The 19,965-nt window shown below is 39.4% G+C and overlaps 1 protein-coding gene across 1 annotated transcript in view; it reads left to right on the forward strand.

Moving 5' to 3' along the window:
• The window catches only part of LOC103598534 (neurogenic locus notch homolog protein 2-like), a 102,730-nt gene that overhangs the window by 17,778 nt on the left and 64,987 nt on the right, over positions 1-19,965 (forward strand). Inside the window, 3 exon segments of the mRNA XM_008582526.1 lie at positions 1,892-2,166; positions 4,935-5,270; positions 15,782-15,904. Of these exon segments, the coding sequence (XP_008580748.1) occupies positions 1,892-2,166; positions 4,935-5,270; positions 15,782-15,904 (734 nt within the window).

The following is a 19,965-nucleotide window of genomic DNA, read 5'->3' on the forward strand; positions in this document are numbered from 1 at the left end:
TTGTAAGGCTTTTCACATACTTGATTTTGTTCAATTCTTACAAGAATGCCTTCTTAACTGTTTAAAATGTGAGAGAATTGATAGTCAGTAAGGATAAGTAAATTGTCCAAGGTCTCAGCACCAGGACTCTTTTTTTTTTTTTTTGTGGTGGCTCCAGTGTGGGGATCTGTACCCTTAGAACTTGGGGTTATAACATTGTGCTCTAACCAGCTGAGCTAATCAGCCAGCCCAGTACCGGGATTCTGAATAAGACTTTGCAGTTCAGGCTCCTCACTGTCAGCTTCAGCTAGTCTTTGGTTTCAGGGTTGTGATCTCTCTTCACTGCCTCACGGTCTCTTGCTTCACCTACTCATGAAGATGGTCATTGCCCTAGCTGTTCCTGTCTCTGCCATGCTTACCTTATACAGCTCTGGGAAGGGGTGAGGAGGCTGTGGCCAGTTATATCACTATCACTGTAGGTATTTACCAGCTCTGTTTTCTCCTCCAGCCATTTCAGCTACCGCACAATCCTCCTGAGCGTGTTGTGTCTTGTTCCCTAATATCTGGCCTGCTTTCTTTTCTCAATAACTATAAGACCTAACTTTGCCATTCAACAGCTAATGAAAGTCTTGGGTATGATTGGCAAAGACAAGAAGGAGTCAAACATGACCTCGGAGCTTCAGGTCTGGGTGATGAGGGAATTAGGACACTAGTGATTGGGCACTGCAAGATGTGATAGGAGTTGGTTTTGGGGACGGGGAGATTTAGAGTTTGGTTTAAATGTGTTATCTTTGAGGTAATGGTGGAACAGTCTCCTAGATTCAATTTTCTATCTTCCAAAAAGTAAAATGAATAAATAGGTTGAACCAAATATCTGTGCGTCAGCCACATAGCAAAATTTAGAGTTAAAATAAAAGTCTCTGTTCTTTTTAAGTGCTTCTTAGAGGTCCCATTTAAAACAACCTTTTTGTTATGAAAATGGAGACTTCCTATGCCTTTTTGATGCTGTTTAGAGAAAATTATCAAATATTGCACAAAATTTGGGGTGGTTGTGTATCTTATGAATCAACGGTGGCATATAAAAAGATTCCTCAAAGCCTTAAATGTAGAAAATGTTATGGAATTTTATTCTTGAATTGTTTCCCTCCTTCACTTTGGTGTTTATATAGTACATCAGATATTTTATGTTATTTTAATTATATTTTGTGCCTTTTTATTTGTTAAAAAAGCTGCCTGCTACTTATAACAGATTTTAAAATATCCCTTTAAACCCTTTTCAATTCTTGCACCTCCTTTTCCTTTCTCTGTTGTAGTCTCAACCACCTGAACATAACCTAGAAAGCTAGGTATAGGCCAGTTGATGTTTCATTGGAAACAAGAGAAAGAAGAACTTACTATTTCTCAATGCTTAATTGAGAAAAAGCACATGATGTCTTATATATTTTAAATTGGAGGGGATAAGAGGGTCAAGTCCATGCATTATCATGTGAACATCTTAATCCTATCAATGGCTTAGTCAAAATGAGAAAGTTAATGAATTTAAGCAGACATGTATGAACAATGCTCTACAAAAAGATGACATTACACCTTCCCAGCCCTGTACCTACATGAAAAAAAGCTATGGTATACATTGCCTTTGAGAAAGGGTCATGCTGACTGGACATGGCAGACCCTACTAGTTCATCCTCCTGGTATTCCCTCACCTGCCAAGAGTCAGAAGGACATAGGAGTATGTGGTTAAGTTCTCTAAGCATTCATTTTTTTCCTAAAGTGAGGCAGTTTTATGGGTTGTACCTCAAGTCTCTTGATTCACAGGCTAGTGTTTTCTTGACTGGACTACATCATCTTACTATAAGTTTTTGGACTTATAGGAAGTCAGATGTTTTCATGGACTCTTCTCTTTTCCATACAGATGTCCAGAGGGCTTCTTAGGAGAATATTGTCAACATCGAGACCCCTGTGAGAAGAACCGCTGCCAGAATAGTGGGACCTGTGTCGCCCAGGCCATGTTGGGGAAAGCCACATGCCTTTGTGCCCCAGGGTTCACAGGGGAGGACTGCCAGTACTCAACCTCTAACCCCTGCCTTGTGTCTAGAGGAACACAAGGAGGAACCTGTCTGAATGGAGGAACCTGCCACATGCTCAGCCCAGATACCTATGAGTGCATCTGCCAAGTTGGTTTTACAGGTAACAAATTGGACTCAAGCCCATACTTTCCTACTCTCAGTAGGTATCTTTATTTAGCATCTTTTAGACCTGGGTGTCTCTCTCTTAAGGGTCCCCTAACTTTGGTGCACATTTAACATTATGATAAGGAACTGTAATGCTCCAGACAACAATCTGTAACTTTCTTTTGGGAGTTTTAAGGGGCAGAGAAGGAGAAAGAAAAAGGGTCAAGTACTTAGAAGTAATTGATTGTTTACAGTATGTATGTCAGGATTGGGTATCAGAATTACTTCACTAAAGGAAAGACACTGTTAGCAGAAGAAAAGCTGTTGATGCTGTTGATTACTTGCTTCTTGAAATCTCTCCCTAAGCATTCAGGGCACTGGCTTATCTGGTTTTCTGAATTCTGATTGTTCCTTTTACCTCTTCATTACCTTGTTCTTATCCATTAAATTTTTGTCTTCCTTGGAACACCATTTTGAGCCTACTTTTGAGCCACATTCCAGCTCTCCGTAGGGAATCTTACCATCTTCAGTTGCTTCAGGTGTTGTTATCTTCATCGGTTGCTGATGATCCTCATAGTCATCTCTTTTACTTCAGCCCCACCCTGATATTCAGGCTCCTATTTCTCACTGTCCACTGCACGTTCACCTGGAGAATTCTGCAAGTATCTCAGACTCAGTGTGTTGTTGTAAATAAATAACACCGCTGTATACTCTGAATACCCAAACTAGAAACTCCCTTTCCCTTGTCCTAACCTCATTTAAACTCAGTCACCAGCCCAACCTCTGAATTACATCTCACCTGTCTACTCTTATTTTCCTCTGCTACTCATAATTAAAATGTCACTTTGCCATTAGAAAGATCTCTTTTTGTTGTCGTGCCGGGTTCTGATCATCTTAATGCATTTGCCACTTTTGTCTATCACTTTAGGAATCATCACAGGTCAAGTTCATCCTTTTGGGTTTTTTTGACAGTCCTGTGTCTTCCCTAGTCGGACCTTATTATCTCATCTCCACTTGTGGATGAAGAAGCAGAGGCTGTAAGTTTGTGCCTAGGCATAATGTATATGGAAAACCAAGTTCAGGGTCCTTTCTGTTTCAGTTGTGCACAAATACTCTGATATCCATGGTTGCCATTTACATCTCTTCTCCCCTATAGGTACCTCTTAGTGGAATGAAGGAAAAAATAGGAAGAAAAATTGCAGTTACTTCATTTTCTCTCTGCCTAGCACTCTGAGATGTATGTGCTGTGTGCAAATTTTTATTGCATCTTTCTCCTTTGGGGAGGGGGTTCTGTGTGTGTGTATGAGGGGAGCATTAAGGATGACTTTACAAAGGTGGTGATTTTTGACATCTCTTAATAGGCAGAGAGCACTTCACTGTGCTCACATGTTACCTCTTTTCCCCTTTTAGAAAAGCTGTAATGTCTCTCGTTTACTAATCTGTGGGATCGAAGATTTGGATCTTCTCCTAGACAGCCAACTGGAGTATTAACAAATTCAGGGAGTTCTCATCTCTTTAGTTTAAAAAATTAAAGGCTTAGGCTAATAAAAACAGAAAGCTGCACAAATACCAAATTTACTAGGACCATGGGAGTATTTCTCTCTCTTTCTATGTCAAAGAATCTGCTTTGCTTCCCTTGGAGTCATGCCTTAGGATTCAACATGTCAGAGTCTTCCTGCTACTGCTGGTATTTTTCTACCTGAGATAGTCAACGAGAATTACCTTTCTAGGCCTCTGTTCTAACGACAGCTATTTCTTTTGATGTATAGGGAGCCAGAAATCCTTCATCCTCTTCAAACACTGAAGTGATATCTATAGCAAGACTGTGATAAATTAATGTCTTCCAAAATATGTGTGTCCATGTGTGCTGTGTTTAAAGTAAACAGAACTAGTACGGTCTTGTTTCTATCACCTGAGATTACTTAGTAACTATATATTGTGGAAAATATTAATACCTTTTGTTCATTCAACAGATATGGTTTAAGAGCATACTATGGGAACCTGACCCCTGCCAGTGTGACAGGTGGTATAATAGAAGGAAATAGCAAACTTGGGGTGTGTGTGTGTGCGTGTGTGTGTGTGTGTGTGTGTGTGTGTATTTGTGAGGGGGCATTAAGGATGACTTTATTTTACAGAGGTGATTTTGAGCAGAGTTTTCAAGGTGAGAGTTCACTAGGTAAGCAAAAAGGAATATGGCCTTTTATTTTATTTTATTTTATTTTATTTTTTCCTTTTTGTCTTTTTTACTGACCGGTAACGGGATCGCAACCCTCCGTGCTGCGCCTGCACCGCGCTCAGCCAGTGAGCGGGAACCGGTCTCCACATGGGATCCGAACCCTCAGTGGGAGCGCAGCTGCGCTCCCAAGCGGCGCACTCTTCCGTGCGCCACTGGGCCGGCCCAGAATATGGCCTTTTAAACAGAGGAGCAACTTATGCAAAGATAGGAGGTGTGAGAGTGTAGATGGATCCAGACCTTTATTTGCCATAGAGACTGATAGAATCCTGCAGGACTGGCTTCATATGAATGACCTAGTTTTCTCCATATGCTGTACCCACTGAGTCTTTGTGTCTTGGCTGAGGGCCTTGGAGAGTTTTTGGAGAGTGCTCTGTGTCAGCTGATCTTGAGGAGGCTCTGATTTGGTCTTCTTTAAAATTCAAAGAGCTTAGGGATTCTCCATGCAAGAGCTCTCTGATGTCACCTATTGGGTGGGAGATGAGGGTGTTGAAGTTGGGGTTGGCTCCTATTTCTGTGGGCAGTACTGAATTCTGTTATCCTTCCTTTAGGTAAGCTGTGCCAATGGACTGATGCCTGCCTGTCTCATCCCTGTGCAAATGGAAGTACCTGTACCACAGTGGCTAACCTGTTCTCCTGCAAATGCCTCTCAGGCTTCACAGGGCAGAAGTGTGAGACTGATGTCAATGAGTGTGACATTACAGGACTCTGTCAGCATGGTGGCACCTGCCTCAACCTGCCTGGCTCCTACCAGTGTCAGTGCCCCCAGGGCTTCACAGGCCAACATTGTGACAGCCCCTATGTGCCCTGTGCGCCTTCTCCCTGTGTCAATGGAGGCACCTGCCGGCAAACTGGTGACTTCACTTTTGAGTGCAATTGCCTTCCAGGTAAGGAGCTCCCAAGTGTCCTGGGACCCCTAGCACAGGAGGAAGGTAGTGGATGTGGCTCAATTGCTCCTTTAGGAAGTATCCTAAAGTGGGGGAAAAAGGGAAGTGAGCATTTTGTGTGGAGTGGGTTGCTGGTGAGGCAGGAGTTTTATAGGCACACTGTGGTCCATAAACTGAGCAGGGGGTAATTTAACATGTGAGAGTTTAAGAAGATGAGTGGCTAGGAAATTGCTTATCATCCTTTTGGAGAAACAGTGAAAATAAGAGAAACAGAGCTCTGGGAAAGGGACAGGCAAAATCTAGAATGGAAAAGAGTGCAATGAGAATTAGACATTGGAAAATATGTATATATGATTAATAAAATGCTTTAAACTGAATTGATACTAATAGTAGGTGATCAACTTTCCTAGATGCTTTAGCCTCTGTTAGGGTAATTTGTTATTTTCCTATCCACCTAAATGCACCAACCTGCCCTTTCATGAGTATCCCTGGGCTACTCGCCTTCAGAACCCTCTCCCATGGATCCTTTCTGACTTTGGAGTAATGCTGCCCTAACCTGAAGCTGGAGAATTTTGAAACTGGTGTTAATTAATCAGCACTTTTTGGTGAGCTCTGATAGGTGATGTATGAGAGACTATGCAAGACACAATACTTTATCATACTCTTGACTGGTTCAAGTCTGCTAGAGCACACACATAACCCCAAGATAAAAGCAAAAAGAGGAGCAGTGTCTGGGAGCTGGGGCCCATTGTTCCATGGAGAGGGAGAAAGGAGCAAGCCTGGCCATTTCACTAAACTCCTTATAAAAATGATGAGGAGGCTGAAAACCAAGAATTTTGATTGGGAACAGAACACCAAGCAGCTGGAGCAGATGAATTACTAAGCAACAAAGATCCTGTTTTATACAAATATCCTTAGTACAAAAACAAAAGAAGAAAAACTGTAGGAGGGAATAATGTGCTAAGTAAGCAGAATTGCCTCAAAAAGAAGTTGTTCTACTACTCTTTCAGAGTGGGAATCTTAGATTCTGGTGTTATGGATATGATATGGTTCACATATGATGGGATTGTGTGTTTTATCTTTTGGGGATTAAAGGTCATAGTTTGGTCCTCAGTATAAACCTAAATGATAATTTATTAATTTTATTAGGTAAAAATTTATTGATTGCTGTGTTCTAGGCACTGTGCCATATGCTTGGGATATAGTGATACAAGACACTGCCACATAATTGAAATGAAAATCTTATCTCATTTAACTAAGTCACAAGAATATTATTTAATTGTATTGCTTTTAGTTTCTCTTCCAATGAGGAAAAGATAATGCTATTATTCTAGTACTAAATAAATGTTTATTAACATAATATTCTATCCTCATTATCTTGTAGAAGGAATAACTGAAAGATATCTTTCTTCACTTCTGTATTTGTTTTTATTTTAAGGGTTAAAGACAGAAATAGAAATGTAAACAATTTAATTTCACAAATATTTTAGTATTACAAATATTCTAGTAGTCTAATATTCTAATAGTCTCAGTGGCTAGTAATTGAGGTTAGTGTGATTTATTATTGAAAGCTATATGCATTTCGCAGTTTTAAGAAAATTACTTTTAATAGTTGCCTAGAACAAGAGGTTGATTTGGCAGCAAAATATTGACGGGAAGTTAGAGAAGTCAATAAAGGAAGTTTTTAGCTGAGAGAGAGTGATTATTCACTCCCATAGTCTCTGCATTGTTATCCGTCAGCCACAATAAGATCCTTAGGGAATTCTGAGAGTGTGTCCAGGAAAGGATCTGTCAAACTAGAATAGTGTCTCCTCCTTGAGAAAGGAAATAACCAGGGATTCCGCAGCTGAGAGGCTGCCAGGGCTAGTGGGATGGAGTAAGGAGATCTTGGCTGTCTTTTATGCTCTGCTTGTAGTTTAAAGCAAGATGTTTATTTACTCACTGACGGTGTGAGTCTGTATGTGTGTATGTGTGTGCACGTGTGTGTGTGTGCTGGGGATCAAGATGTGGGGAGAAGATTTGGCAGAGGAGAAAACTAACGTTTATTTAATAACTTTTATGAGTCAGGCACTGTGCCAGGTACTTATGCAACCACTATCTCAATTACACAGAAACCTTGGGGACAGGTATTATTTTTTGAGTTTTCCCATGTGAAGTAACTGAAGTTTGGAGATGTTAAGTGGTTTACCCAAAGTTGAACGAGGCGATATGTGGTTAGGCAGGGTCCTGAAACCGAGATAGATTGTTTCCAAAGCTTGTGCTTTGTGCATCTTACTGCACTGCTCAAGTGCTTTGAAGATGTCTGAAACGTTGATAAATGCTTTGAGCTGTTTGGGTTAAAAAAAAAAAATTCATGTTGGGCCGACCCTGTGGCGCACTCGGGGGAGTGCAGCACTGGGAGCGCAACAGCGCTCCCGCCCGCGGGTTCGGATCCTATATAGGGATGGCCGGTACGCTCACTGGCTGAGCGCGGTGCGGACGACACCAAGCCAAGGGTTGCGATTCCCTTACCAGTCACAAAAAGGACAAAAAAAAAAAAAAAAAAATATTCATGTTATAAGGAAAAATGAGATTCTCCTAATTATAATCAAATAGTATTGTTACATATCAACCTGTGTAGCGTATTGTGCAAGTGTTTAAAAATAGTTAAGTAGACCATTTCTTCCCTTGCAGGGTCCTGTGATCTAAAATAGATGACTTGAGCTTACGCAAATATATAGAAGGAAATTAAAAAATTCAAAATAGTTGATGCAGTGATACTGGTAATAAATATGTATTTAAATAATTTGTGGGATTTTTCTGCTCATTGTTCTTATATTCCAGGTGAAGTCTTGAAAGTATTTAATTTACTTCCACGTAGGGAAGAGTGCCTTGAAACTATTTTCTTTTAGAAAGTCCTTTTCATAATGCAGTACCATTCTCCTTGCCCCTCTCTCCATGGCTCTCCCCACTATTCAAGAGACTAAAATGTTATTTAAAATAATAGTCACCATCCCAGTGTGAACTGCACCCCTATTTGAAGAGAATTATTATTTCAGTTTTAAAAATGGGGAAACCAGGTCAGAAGGAGGCAAAGTAGCTTGCTAAGATAAGATAGTCTGCTATTCCCAAATGGCCACTTCCCGCCACATTTCAAGTCTTTGCACTTCTTTTTTTTTTTTTTTTTTTTTTTTTTTTACTGACCGGTAACGGGATTCCAGGTGAAGTCTTGAAAGTATTTAATTTACTTCCACGTAGGGAAGAGTGCCTTGAAACTATTTTCTTTTAGAAAGTCCTTTTCATAATGCAGTACCATTCTCCTTGCCCCTCTCTCCATGGCTCTCCCCACTATTCAAGAGACTAAAATGTTATTTAAAATAATAGTCACCATCCCAGTGTGAACTGCACCCCTATTTGAAGAGAATTATTATTTCAGTTTTAAAAATGGGGAAACCAGGTCAGAAGGAGGCAAAGTAGCTTGCTAAGATAAGATAGTCTGCTATTCCCAAATGGCCACTTCCCGCCACATTTCAAGTCTTTGCACTTCTTTTTTTTTTTTTTTTTTTGTCTTTTTTACTGACCGGTAACGGGATCGCAATCCTCGGTGTCGTGCCCGTACCGGGGACGGGCAACGGGATCGCAACCCTCAGTGGTGCGGGAACCGGTCTCCACATGGGATCCGAACCCTCGGCAGGAGCGCCGCTGCGCTCCCAAGCGGCTCACCCTCCAGTGCGCCACTGGGCCGGCCCGAGTCTTTCCACTTCTAATTGAGGCCTACCCTGACCATCCTATTTAAAATTGTAACTGTCCCTCCACCCCTTCTTCATTATTGAGCCTGGTCTACTTTTTGTTTCTTTTTCTGTAACTCTTATCTTCTAACTGTATAATTTGTACTGTATAATTTAGTTCATTATGTCCATTGTTTATTGTCTGTTTATTGTCCATTTCCAAATTCTGTTGCCTCTTCAATGAAAGCTAGGATCTTTGGTTTTGTTTTGTTTGTTTGGTATCCCAAACAACTAAAAACAATGCCCGGTACATAATAGGCCCACAAATATTTATTGACTGAGTAATCGTGTCATACTGTTGAGAATGTAACTTTGGTCTTATTTTCTTCCTGGTGTCTTGCATCCTAGACTTAGTTTGGCTTCTTTTTTTTTTTTTTTGGTCCTTTTATGCTAACTCTGGATAAGAGTAACTTTGGAGTCTTTTTCAACTCTGAGAATTGGTGAACACCATGTTAAGTTAGTGATTATATTTAAATGCTTAAAGTTAAATTTTTTTCCTGCAAAGGGTATTGTAGTTACTGTGAGTTGATTTTAGTATTTATTGTAGGACTTGTGGGGAGGGAATTAAAACTGCAAAAAAACTGTCACACTTTGTGTGACATAGAAAAAAATGTTTCTCCACAGAGGGAGGAAAAAAGAGTATCTTCAAGAGGGAACTCACAGAATCAAATCAAGGAACCACATTTCATCTTCTCCTTGGATTAGCAACTATTAATAATCCAGACACTTCATGAGTGTCCATTGTGTAAAGTCTTTAGTAGAAGCTGATGGAGGGACACCCAGCCACAGTAATTTCAATGTAAGAACAAAATAGTGCATGAAAATAAGTTATGGAATCATTGACTCCTAGTATTTTGGGGTAGGGCCAACCAATGGGGAGAGAATGAGTTAGCTGGTTTTGTGTTTGTGGATATATTAATAAAGTAGCACAGTAATCAGAAAACAGTGAGCTGTTTTCAGTCTGTTTCACCCATCCCGCGTGAGTTCGCAGCTGGATTGGACAGTCCTTGATGTACTTTTCCTTTTTCTTTCTCTCCCACATCTCCTTATTCCTTTATGATTTTTTTTTTAAAACTTCATAAAAAGCTGTCTGATCTGTCCTCTCCAAACAATGAAATTTTTTCTTTTGTAAGCCACCTCTGCACTCCACAGGCTGATTATATGTAATATCCCTGTATCATTAAAATAAAGCTTAAGCACATTTTGTGGCTTTTTTGTCTGCTCTGTTGTTGCCAAGCTTAAGAACTGTTAGAAATAATTTCCTCTTGCATTCTCACACTCAGGGGCATGTGATGTTCTCCTGGGCATTATACTAATCACATTTTGGCAGATTTCTCTGGAACAGTTGCAGAAATGATCATACCACTTTCTAGGGTGTATTATTTTAGCTCCTTTGACTTGTTTGGACCCTAAGTGCAGTTTTACCTGACGTTCCTGAAAGTGTTTACTGTTCTCTCACACTTGGTGCTTTTGTCCATGCTGCCGCCTCAGCTTTCTTTCACCTTGCCCCAACTTTTATGATTTGCCAAAGGCACCTATTTCACTGAAGTGCCTTCTGTATTCCCTACCTCCCATGTGGATTAGAGACCCTTTAAGGTCTTTTAGCACCGTGCACACCTCTTGCACAGCACTTACCAAATTGACTGTTTATTTGTTCATCTTTCCAAGAAGACACTCATTTTAATTTCCCCTCCTAGTACCCAACATAGTGCCTGGCAGAAAATTGAGACATGAATATTTGACAAATGAATGAATTAATGAATTAAATGTAGTAGAGAAGAGAATTTTTATATTCTACAGTTTTTTTTAATGTACTGAAGTATTTTTTTTGTAATCATTCATTTCGTAGACTGTTTTGATGATAAGTTTGGAAGAAAAGAGGAGCTCATTAGGGAGATATCAGGGGAGGCAGGTGGGAACAGCAAGCCTGGGTGGGTGGTGGGTGGGGGATACATGGATCAGTTATGGGGTCAGTGTGCTAATCTGGGCTCATCTGGAGAAGACGTTTGCCAAGAAAACCAGCTGGACATGGATGGGACAGGGATTACCCTTTGCATGCTCACACTCAAGGGCATGTGATATTTTCTAGGGTATTATACCAATCATATTTTAGTACGTTTGCTTTTGTGACAGACTTCTTCCCGGGGGGGGGGAAAGGTAGTCTTGTATCTTTTTGCCTTTTTTCAGTTCCAGGTATCTCTGTTTTTTCCCTCACTCTTTCATCCGTCTTTTATGGAAGCTTTTCCTGAGGACTTTCAGCGTGGCCTGAGAGAATCCTGGTTGTATCATCTCATGTTCCCCTTTGTGCTCTCTTCTTTGCTCCCTTCCACTGAGCCTTTCAACCCTCACACCTTCCAGGGACTGGAAACAAAGTTATGGTGTTCTCTTGAGAGATGCTGTACCCTGTGTGGTATAACAAGTTCAAAAAGCTCTTTTGTGCTTCCTACCCTCACTGCCATCATTAATCAGTTAAGTGGCCCATGGTTTTATAACAGCAGAGTCTTAAAATGTTCCTTCTAAGTTTAATTTCTCTCCTTTTGGCCTTTTAAGGATGCAAATTGGCTTTAAGCAGTAGACTTCTTTTAGTACAGTCATGTGAGCCTCTCTGTGAATCTGCTACACCCATCCCACCCACAGGTCTGGAGACTCGTCTGTTTCCCTTTCCCTTAAAAACTTAAAATATGTTTTTAAGAAGTGACTACATTTTAACTTATTCTTATACTCCCCCCTACCTTTGGGTAGACTGTTTCTTACAAGAATTTGCTAGCTCTTTCCAAAAAGAGTTCTGTATCTCTATTTTTAAAGCATAAATCCTGTCTTAACTTTGGAAGAGAACTGACTTGGCTTGAGTTTTCTCAGACATGGGAGCTTTTGACCTAAGGTCAGTTTTTCAGATTGTTGAAAGGGAACTCTGGAGTCCCAGAAAACATAGTGACTAAAACTGGGTGAAGCTTCTGGTTTAGTACTAGCCCCATAATGTTGGGCAAGTCGGCCATGTGACTCAAGAAGAAGTTGAGTCAGCCTCAACTTCTTCATCTGTAACATAAAAGGATTAGAATAGATATCTCAAAGGGATGCTATAATCCCATGGATAAATAATAACATTAGCTAATATGTGTAAGGCATGGTTTTAAGTGCTTTCCCTCCCTTATATGAGTTATAACAGCTTTATTGAGATATAATTTACATACCCTACGATTTGCTCTTTTAAAATGTACAATTCAGTGGTTTTTATTATATTTATGGATATGTGCAACTACCACCACAGTCAATTTTAGAATATTTTTATACTCCACAAGAAACTCTGTACCCGTTATCGGTTACTCCCCATTCCTCTTAACTCCCTCCCACCCTAGGCAACTACTGATCTACTTTCTGTCTCTTTGCCTATGCTAGACATTTCATATAAGTGGAAACAAATAATATGTAGTCATTTGTGACTGGCTTCTTTCACTTAGCATAATGTTTTCAAAGTTCATTCATATTGTAGTATGAATCAATATGAGGTTCATGGAAAATATTCATGGAAAGATTCATGTTATCTTTTAATTCTATTTTTCCATAAACTCTTGAAGTACCATTATACTCCATTCCTTTTCATGGCTGAATAATATTTCACTGTATGGATTTACCATACTTTATTTATCCATTCATCAGGGGATTGACATTTGGATTGCTTCCACTTTTTGGCTATTATGAGTAATGCTGCTGTGAACATTCTTGTAGAAGTTTTGTGTGGACATATGTTTTCATTTTTCTTGGGAATATACCTGGGAGCAGAGTTGCTGGGTTATATGGTAACTCTGTTCAACCTTTTCAGGAACTGCCAGACTGTATTCTGATGTGGCTACACTATTTTATGTTCTAACCAGCAGTGTGTGAGGGTTCCAGTTTCTCCATATCCTTGTCAATACTTGTTATTATCTGTCTTTTTGATTATAGCCATCCTAATGGATGTGAAGTGGTATCTCATTGTGGTTTTGATGTGCATTTCCTTGATGGCTGATGATGTTGAACATCTTTTCATGTGCTTATTGGCCAATTGTGTATCTTCTTTGGAGAATGTCTATTCAGATCCTTTAGCCATTTTATAATTGTGTTATTTGTCTTTTTATTATTGAATTATAAAAGTTCTTTATATATTCTAGATACAAGTCTCTAATCAGGTTTATGATTTGCAAATATTTTCTTCCATTCTGTGGGCTGTCTTCATTTTCTTAAGGGTATCCTTTGAAACCCAAGTGTTTTTAATTTTACAAAGTCCAATTTATTTATTTTTTCTTTTGTTGCTTCTGCTTTTGGTCATATTTAAGAAAACTTGGCTTAGCCCAAGTTACAAAGATTTATTCCTGTTTTTTTTTTTTTTTCCCCTCAAGAGTTTTATAATTTTAGCTCTTACATTTAGGTCTCTGATCCATTTTGAGTTAATTTTTGTGTGAGGAGGGGGTCCTACTTCATTATTTTGCATGTGGATATTTAGTCTTCCCAGCACCATTTATTGAATTAAGTGCTTTTTATATCTAACTTATTTAATCTTTACAAAAACCCTTTGAGGTAGGCCCTGCCAATCCCCCAAGGAGGAAAGAAAGTTTAAGAATCTTGTCCACTTTCACTCACCTGTTGCATGGCAAGGTTGAGAGTTGAGCCTGAGTGGTGGCCCCAGAAGCCATGCTTTTAACCATGAGTTAACTCTCTCACCTACCTGTCTTCTTACCTACATACCTATTGACAGGGAAGAAGTACCTCAAAAATAGTCAATCAGTCATAAAAAGAAAATATTTTATTACTTATCTATTGTTGTTATGCTGAAATGCTTCTGCTTTCTTAATTTTCCTATGGTTAGTAGATTCAGTTAGTTGTAACATTGGCTAACATAAAGTCAGAGTTACAGTTTCTATTCCTTATAGCTTACCTACAAGCGCTTTACCACCTCCCTGACACTCTAGTCAACGATGTTTTGTCTTAGTCACCAGAGAGATCAAGTTAGGGGAGAATGACCATCACCAGTTCCAGTGCACCACCAGACCACACAAGGTCTGGCAGTGGTAGGCCAGATGCTCGATTCCCCAACAATCTAAAACTGTACCTTTAACTTTTCTAAAGAAAATCTCCATGGAGAGCACTAGACTAGGAACACAGACCTCAGTTATTCAGGGGCTGCTGCCTGGTAGATCTGTAGATTTGGCCTCACTTTCTTGATCAAAATTAAGGGTGGGCTTAAACACTTCAACATTTTCTGATTCATTAGTCCATTTGTAAGACTTTTCATATGATTAAAGAGAAATATGAGTAATGATGCATTTTTAAAAATCCAAATCCAAGTCTGCATTTTCTTAGTCTTTCACAGGCTTACTTAGTAATTCATCTGCTTGAATGGACTGGGTACCAAATACCTAGAAAAAATATAATTCCCTTTGATCAAACCTTCAGTTATTTCCATCTTCCATGAAGTGATTTCCTTTGATTTCCGGGTAATTTTTTGGGTTCATACTCATTTTCATGAACTCCACTATATTCAGAGAAACCAGCCTGTTCCTGTGTAGCAGAGCAGATGTAGACTACCACAGTATCTTGTGGTAAGGAATGAATAAAACAAGGTATGATTGATGTCTGTCCCACCCCCCAAGCTGTAAATGCCATGAAATCCAGGACTCTGTCTCTTTTGCTCACTCTTACATCCCCAGTGTCTAGTGTAAGACCCAATAAATGTTTTGAGTGAGAGAGAGGAATCCTAAGGGATATTTTGAGGAGTCCCAATACTTAGTCATACTATATTTCAAGTATGAGAATGTTCACTGACCATTCTGTTGTATGAAAGCTGGTAGTCTTCTATTTTATTAGCTGAGGGATTTGGTAGCAAGGAAAGAGAAAGGAAGAAGCCTAATGTATAAATTATAGAGGGGCATGCTCAGGCAGTTAGGGTGGGGTTTGGTGTCCTAGTTTCATTTTTTGTAAAAGGGAAAAATCAAGAGGAAGGAAGCAATGCTATAACTGTAGAGAGGAGCATGAAGAATTCAAAGTGCTGGTAAATTTAATTAGTAGTAATAACACCTCATTTTCAGATAGCTTTTAACATTTGTATCACACTTCATTCATGGTGTGGCACTTATTATAATCTAGAAAGGCAGTCTGGGCAAGTGGAATCAGCCTCATTTTGCGGACGAGGAAGCTGATTCAGAGTTTGTAACTTACTGTGTATTAGATAGCTTGTAGGTGGTAAGATTGAGACTTGACCCATATTGTCAAACATTAAGTTCAGTATTTTTCCTATGTTCCCCTTCCCTACCTAGTTTTGGAGGCCTCCTTGAGCAGTCACCCAAGAAAAAAATAAAAGGAACTTAAATTTAATTAGGTAATCTTTTATTTGTTCTTCCCATTAGTCTAGTGTGGAGCTGGGGAAAATCTAATACCCTGTTTTTTAGAACCAGTGAGTATCTGTCCCAAGTAGGCATTTATCTTCCCTGGGATTTTATTTTATGAAAACACTTTTAAATGCTTGTGAGGTAATTATGAAGGCATGTCATTGGCATAATGAGTCACTTTCACTGTCTAGCTATGCTGGAGGCCAGAGAAGACAGAGGATTGGGGGATTTTTCATATGGTGAGTCCTGGGCTGGGCAGCTGCTGTCTCTTTAACTGAAATCATGAAGCAGATCTGTTCTGACGACCATGTCCTGTGGGAGAAGAGCAGAGCACTTCTTCTGTATGAGAATTCACGATTTTCTTTTGTTCTTCTCTTTCCAGGTTTTGAAGGGAGCACCTGTGAGTGGAATATTGATGACTGCCCTAAACACAAGTGTCAGAATGGAGGGGTTTGTGTGGACGGGGTTAATACATACAATTGCCGCTGCCCCCCTCAGTGGACAGGTATGTAGAGTGTCGCGAATCTACCAGAATGGGCTGTGGATTGGTAACCAGAGGAAGACTGTTATTGAAGTGGGCACCTTTTATGAGTTATCTTAGGGGTGCTCTTGAACCAGTGTGTGAACTGAGCAGGGATCTCCGTGTTAGATTGTTGAGTATAGTGCTAACCCTGTATGTTCTCCTGTGTTCACTTGAAGAAGACATATTTTCAAAGGTATTATTGGGCGGGTACTCTGAACTCAGCACTGTGCTAGGTGTTATGGCAAATATCAGAGAAGAGCATTACTGATAGGCCCTGAGCTGATTATCTGGGAAAAGCAGTGTGTTACGTGAAACATAGTAGATGCTTAATAAATGTTTGAGAGGAAAAAAAAAATACTTATATCCCAAAATAAATTGTACAGACCACAAGAGTTCAGAGCTCATTGTTTGTTCATGGACAGAAATCTGTCCTGTCTTTCTGTCACGTCCCATGCCTAGGCAAAGGGCTGGGCAGGAGTCTTGATGACGTTTTTATGATGTCTATCTTACATTTATGTTTTTTTCCTTCTTGTATCCCTTTGTGCACACCATATAAATAGATTTTTCTGCCTCTAACAGAAGAGCAGTCTCACTTAATTTTTTAGCCTCTTGGAAGTTTCTTACATTGTTTTAAGAGGGTTTCTCACTTATTGATGAAAGTCGAGTGAACTTACGCAGACATTTGGTTCTAATTTCTCTTTATATCTATTTGTTTATCTACTGAAAGTAGAGTTAATTAAGAACTGAGCCTTTTTGAGGAAATTGATTGATTTAATGTGGAAACCCAAGAAGTGAGTTTGTGTTGTAAGAAGAAACTATGGTGCCAGTGACAGATTGTCCCCTGCAAAGAAGTCTTGATGTTGCATTGCAGCCATTACTGCCTAGTATTCTTCAGCATCTCTGAATTGCTTTTCCTTACTTTTAGCATCAAATTATTTAGAATACTCTTTAGAGCTGTAGACTATGAATAGAAAAAGGTAAAAAGGATTTAAAACTTCAGTAACATGATTTCCTGGAAGGACACACATTTCTGCTCTTAATCCCCAAACTTGTCCCTTTTACTACTTTCCCACTGGGTTTCCCTAGAATTGGACTTCCCCTAGAATTTTTTCATGGTGTCTTGATCCTAGAACTTCACTCCTTTTTTTTTTTTTTTTTTTTGGTCTTTTTTCCGTGTCCGGCAACGGATCGCAACCCTCAGTGTTGCCCCCGTACCGGACCGGGGACCGGCAACGGGATCGCAGCCCTCGGTGTTGCTCCCGCGCCTCGCTCAGCCAGTGAGCGGGAACCGGTCTGTATGTGGGATCCGAACCCTCGGGTGGGAGCGCCGCCGCGCTTCCCAAGCGGCGCACTATCCAGTGCGCCACCGGGCCGGCCCTAGAACTTCACTCCTAACACTCTGCTCTTTCTGTTGTATTCTCTCTTCCTCTAGCATTTGACATTTTTCTGGTAGATTTTTCAGAGGCCATTTTTTTAATTTAAAAATTACTGTAAAGTTAATTACATGACAAATAATAACTGAAAATATTTTCTTCTCTTTGTAATGATCCTCACAGTATTGGGCAGGATGAGATACTTATTAGGAGCTTGACCCTGTTCTAATCTCTTTTTGCCCTGTGGGAGAGTGACTCTCAGTAGTACTAAGGCTTGTGATAAGAATAAAGATTGAACGATATTGTAATTTTGTTGCTGGTTTTTCTTTGATATCACACTCAGTCTCCTGCTTTGATACTAAGTAGAATAGTCTGCTCTTAGAGTAAGCTTTCCCAGTGAAATGATATTTTACCCAAATTTCTTACCCCAGGTTGTTTAATAAATGCCTCTTTTCTATTGAAAAATGTTTCTTTCTCTGTGTGCTTTTGTATTTTCTAGAAAAGGTGGCTGAAATAATGGATAAGTTCAGTGAAACAATTTTTATTCCTTTTGATCTGTTGTCTGTCATTTACAGTGACCCTCAGTCTGGTTTCCCACCACAGGTTTCCTTCCTCTTTTTCACTTGTGCCAATTCTTTGATTTCCAGTGACAAGCCTTGTTTTTTGCCCCTGCCCGTCATCAACAGGATAAAGTCCAAGGTCCTTCCTCTGTTGTGTGAAGCCCTTCATGGCCACAGCCCTGTCTGCTTCTCTTGTTTTCTCCTCATGCACCCAACAGCACTTCATATTCTGGCTGTAGAACTGCTCTCAGTTCTCCTGTATCTACTGTGTATTGTTCCACATCCTGTCTTTATTCACACTTTTTCTAGGTTTTCCTTTTCCACTCCTCTCCCTGTTTTCCTCACCATTTTTTGCCTGCTTGACTCAGATCAAGTGAGTACTCCTTCAGGAAGCCTTCCCTGACATCTCTCCAGGATGTGCTAAGTGTTTTGTCTGGACTCCCTTAATACTCCCTGCGTTCTTCTATGATAGTGCTCACCACCTTAATACTGACATTGTTACATGCGTGATGTGAGGGAGTACTGAGTTAGGGGGTAGTTGAACTGCTGATAACAGAAGTTACTAGCATGCTTTACAGACCTTTGTTCTCAGCATGTAGCTGAGCTTTTTACCATCCCAGCCCTTACCCCATTCTGAAGAGAACAGAAAGAAAATTTTGTGTCATAGTGTTTCTATTTCTATTGATATTAGAGCTATAAATTCAGGTTAGTAATTTCTGCTTTACACAAATTAAAGAAATGAATGGGTCTAGGGTCTAGGAGTTAAGTAACATTTATTAGCACCCAAATACAATGTTTTATTTTGTGTAATCTTTTCTACAGCTGTATTAGGGGTAGAGTCTACTAAATATCCTTTTTACAGATGATGAAGCATATTCGACAGGGTTAAAAAATTTACCCAAGGCACATAGTGGTTGGGTTAGGGTTTGAATTATAACTGTGCTCTAATCTGTGGTCTTTTTTTTTTTTTTTTTTAATCAAATTGATTCTATGAGTTGTCTTCTTTATTTTTTATTTTTTAAGGGCTTTGGGTCATTGCAATAGATCGAAAGTCCAATTTATAGTTTTATTATTGTAAGATTTGGTGATTGTTTTTCCTTTTTAAGAATCTGGCTGGTTACTTTGAAGTTAGAAGTTACTATATGTGAATGTTTTCTATTCAGTTTGGTGTTTTGTTCACTATACCTGAGAACCTTATACTTTGTTCAGAATTTCCTTTACAATTTCCAGCTGTAGAGTTGAAATGGGAACTGTTTGATCTGGCTTATAACAAAATGGAAAAGGATTTGAGTAGGCTAGCAGGAGAGGAGATAAAGTTGCCAGCTATCCGAAAAGGAATGGGTGGGATTATATGGCTGAAAAAACTGGGAATTAAATTTAAATAGATAGAGATTTGCAAATTTGCCATCTTTTTAGTGAGAATAGTCTGATAGGTTTGGTTTTGTGACTGTACATACATAAAAGGCTTGGTCTTTTGTAGCAAGTTCTAAACTTGAAGATGAGCAGAAAATTTTCCAGCTCTATTCATGATTTGATTTGGGGTAAATAAGCCAGCTTCCTTTTCTCAGAAAGCTTTGTTTGCTGCCCATGAAACTAATATCTCTTACTTGCTTCAATGGGATATTGGGAGAATCAATAGTATAATAAAAAGCTTTTTGATCTTTTAATTTATTCAGCAAACAACTGTCATGATAAACATTCTAGATTCGTGCTGTTCAGTATGGTGGCCACTAGTCACATCTTGCTGTTGAGCATCTGAAATGTGGCTGGTATGAAATGAGATGTGTTGTAACTGTAAAATATCTGATTATGAAGACTTTGGGGAAAAAAAAGTAAAATATCTTATTAATAATGTTTAAATATTGATTAGATGCTAAAATGATAATGTTTTAGGTACACTGAATTAAATAAACTATAATCTTAAAATTAATTTCACCTGCTCTTTCTTTTTTTTCAAGTGGCCACTGGAAAATTTGAAATTACATCTTTGTTTCCCATTATATTTCTATTGAATACTACTACTCTAGACATGTAGAGGGGTAGGCTGTAGCCATCCACAGAGGAGGCCTTGTGTTAGCCTCACTAGAAGAGAGTATGTTGGCCTTATTCT

Source organism: Galeopterus variegatus, unplaced genomic scaffold (genome assembly GCF_000696425.1).
Source record: "Galeopterus variegatus unplaced genomic scaffold, G_variegatus-3.0.2 Scaffold2663, whole genome shotgun sequence".
NCBI lineage: Eukaryota > Metazoa > Chordata > Mammalia > Dermoptera > Cynocephalidae > Galeopterus > Galeopterus variegatus.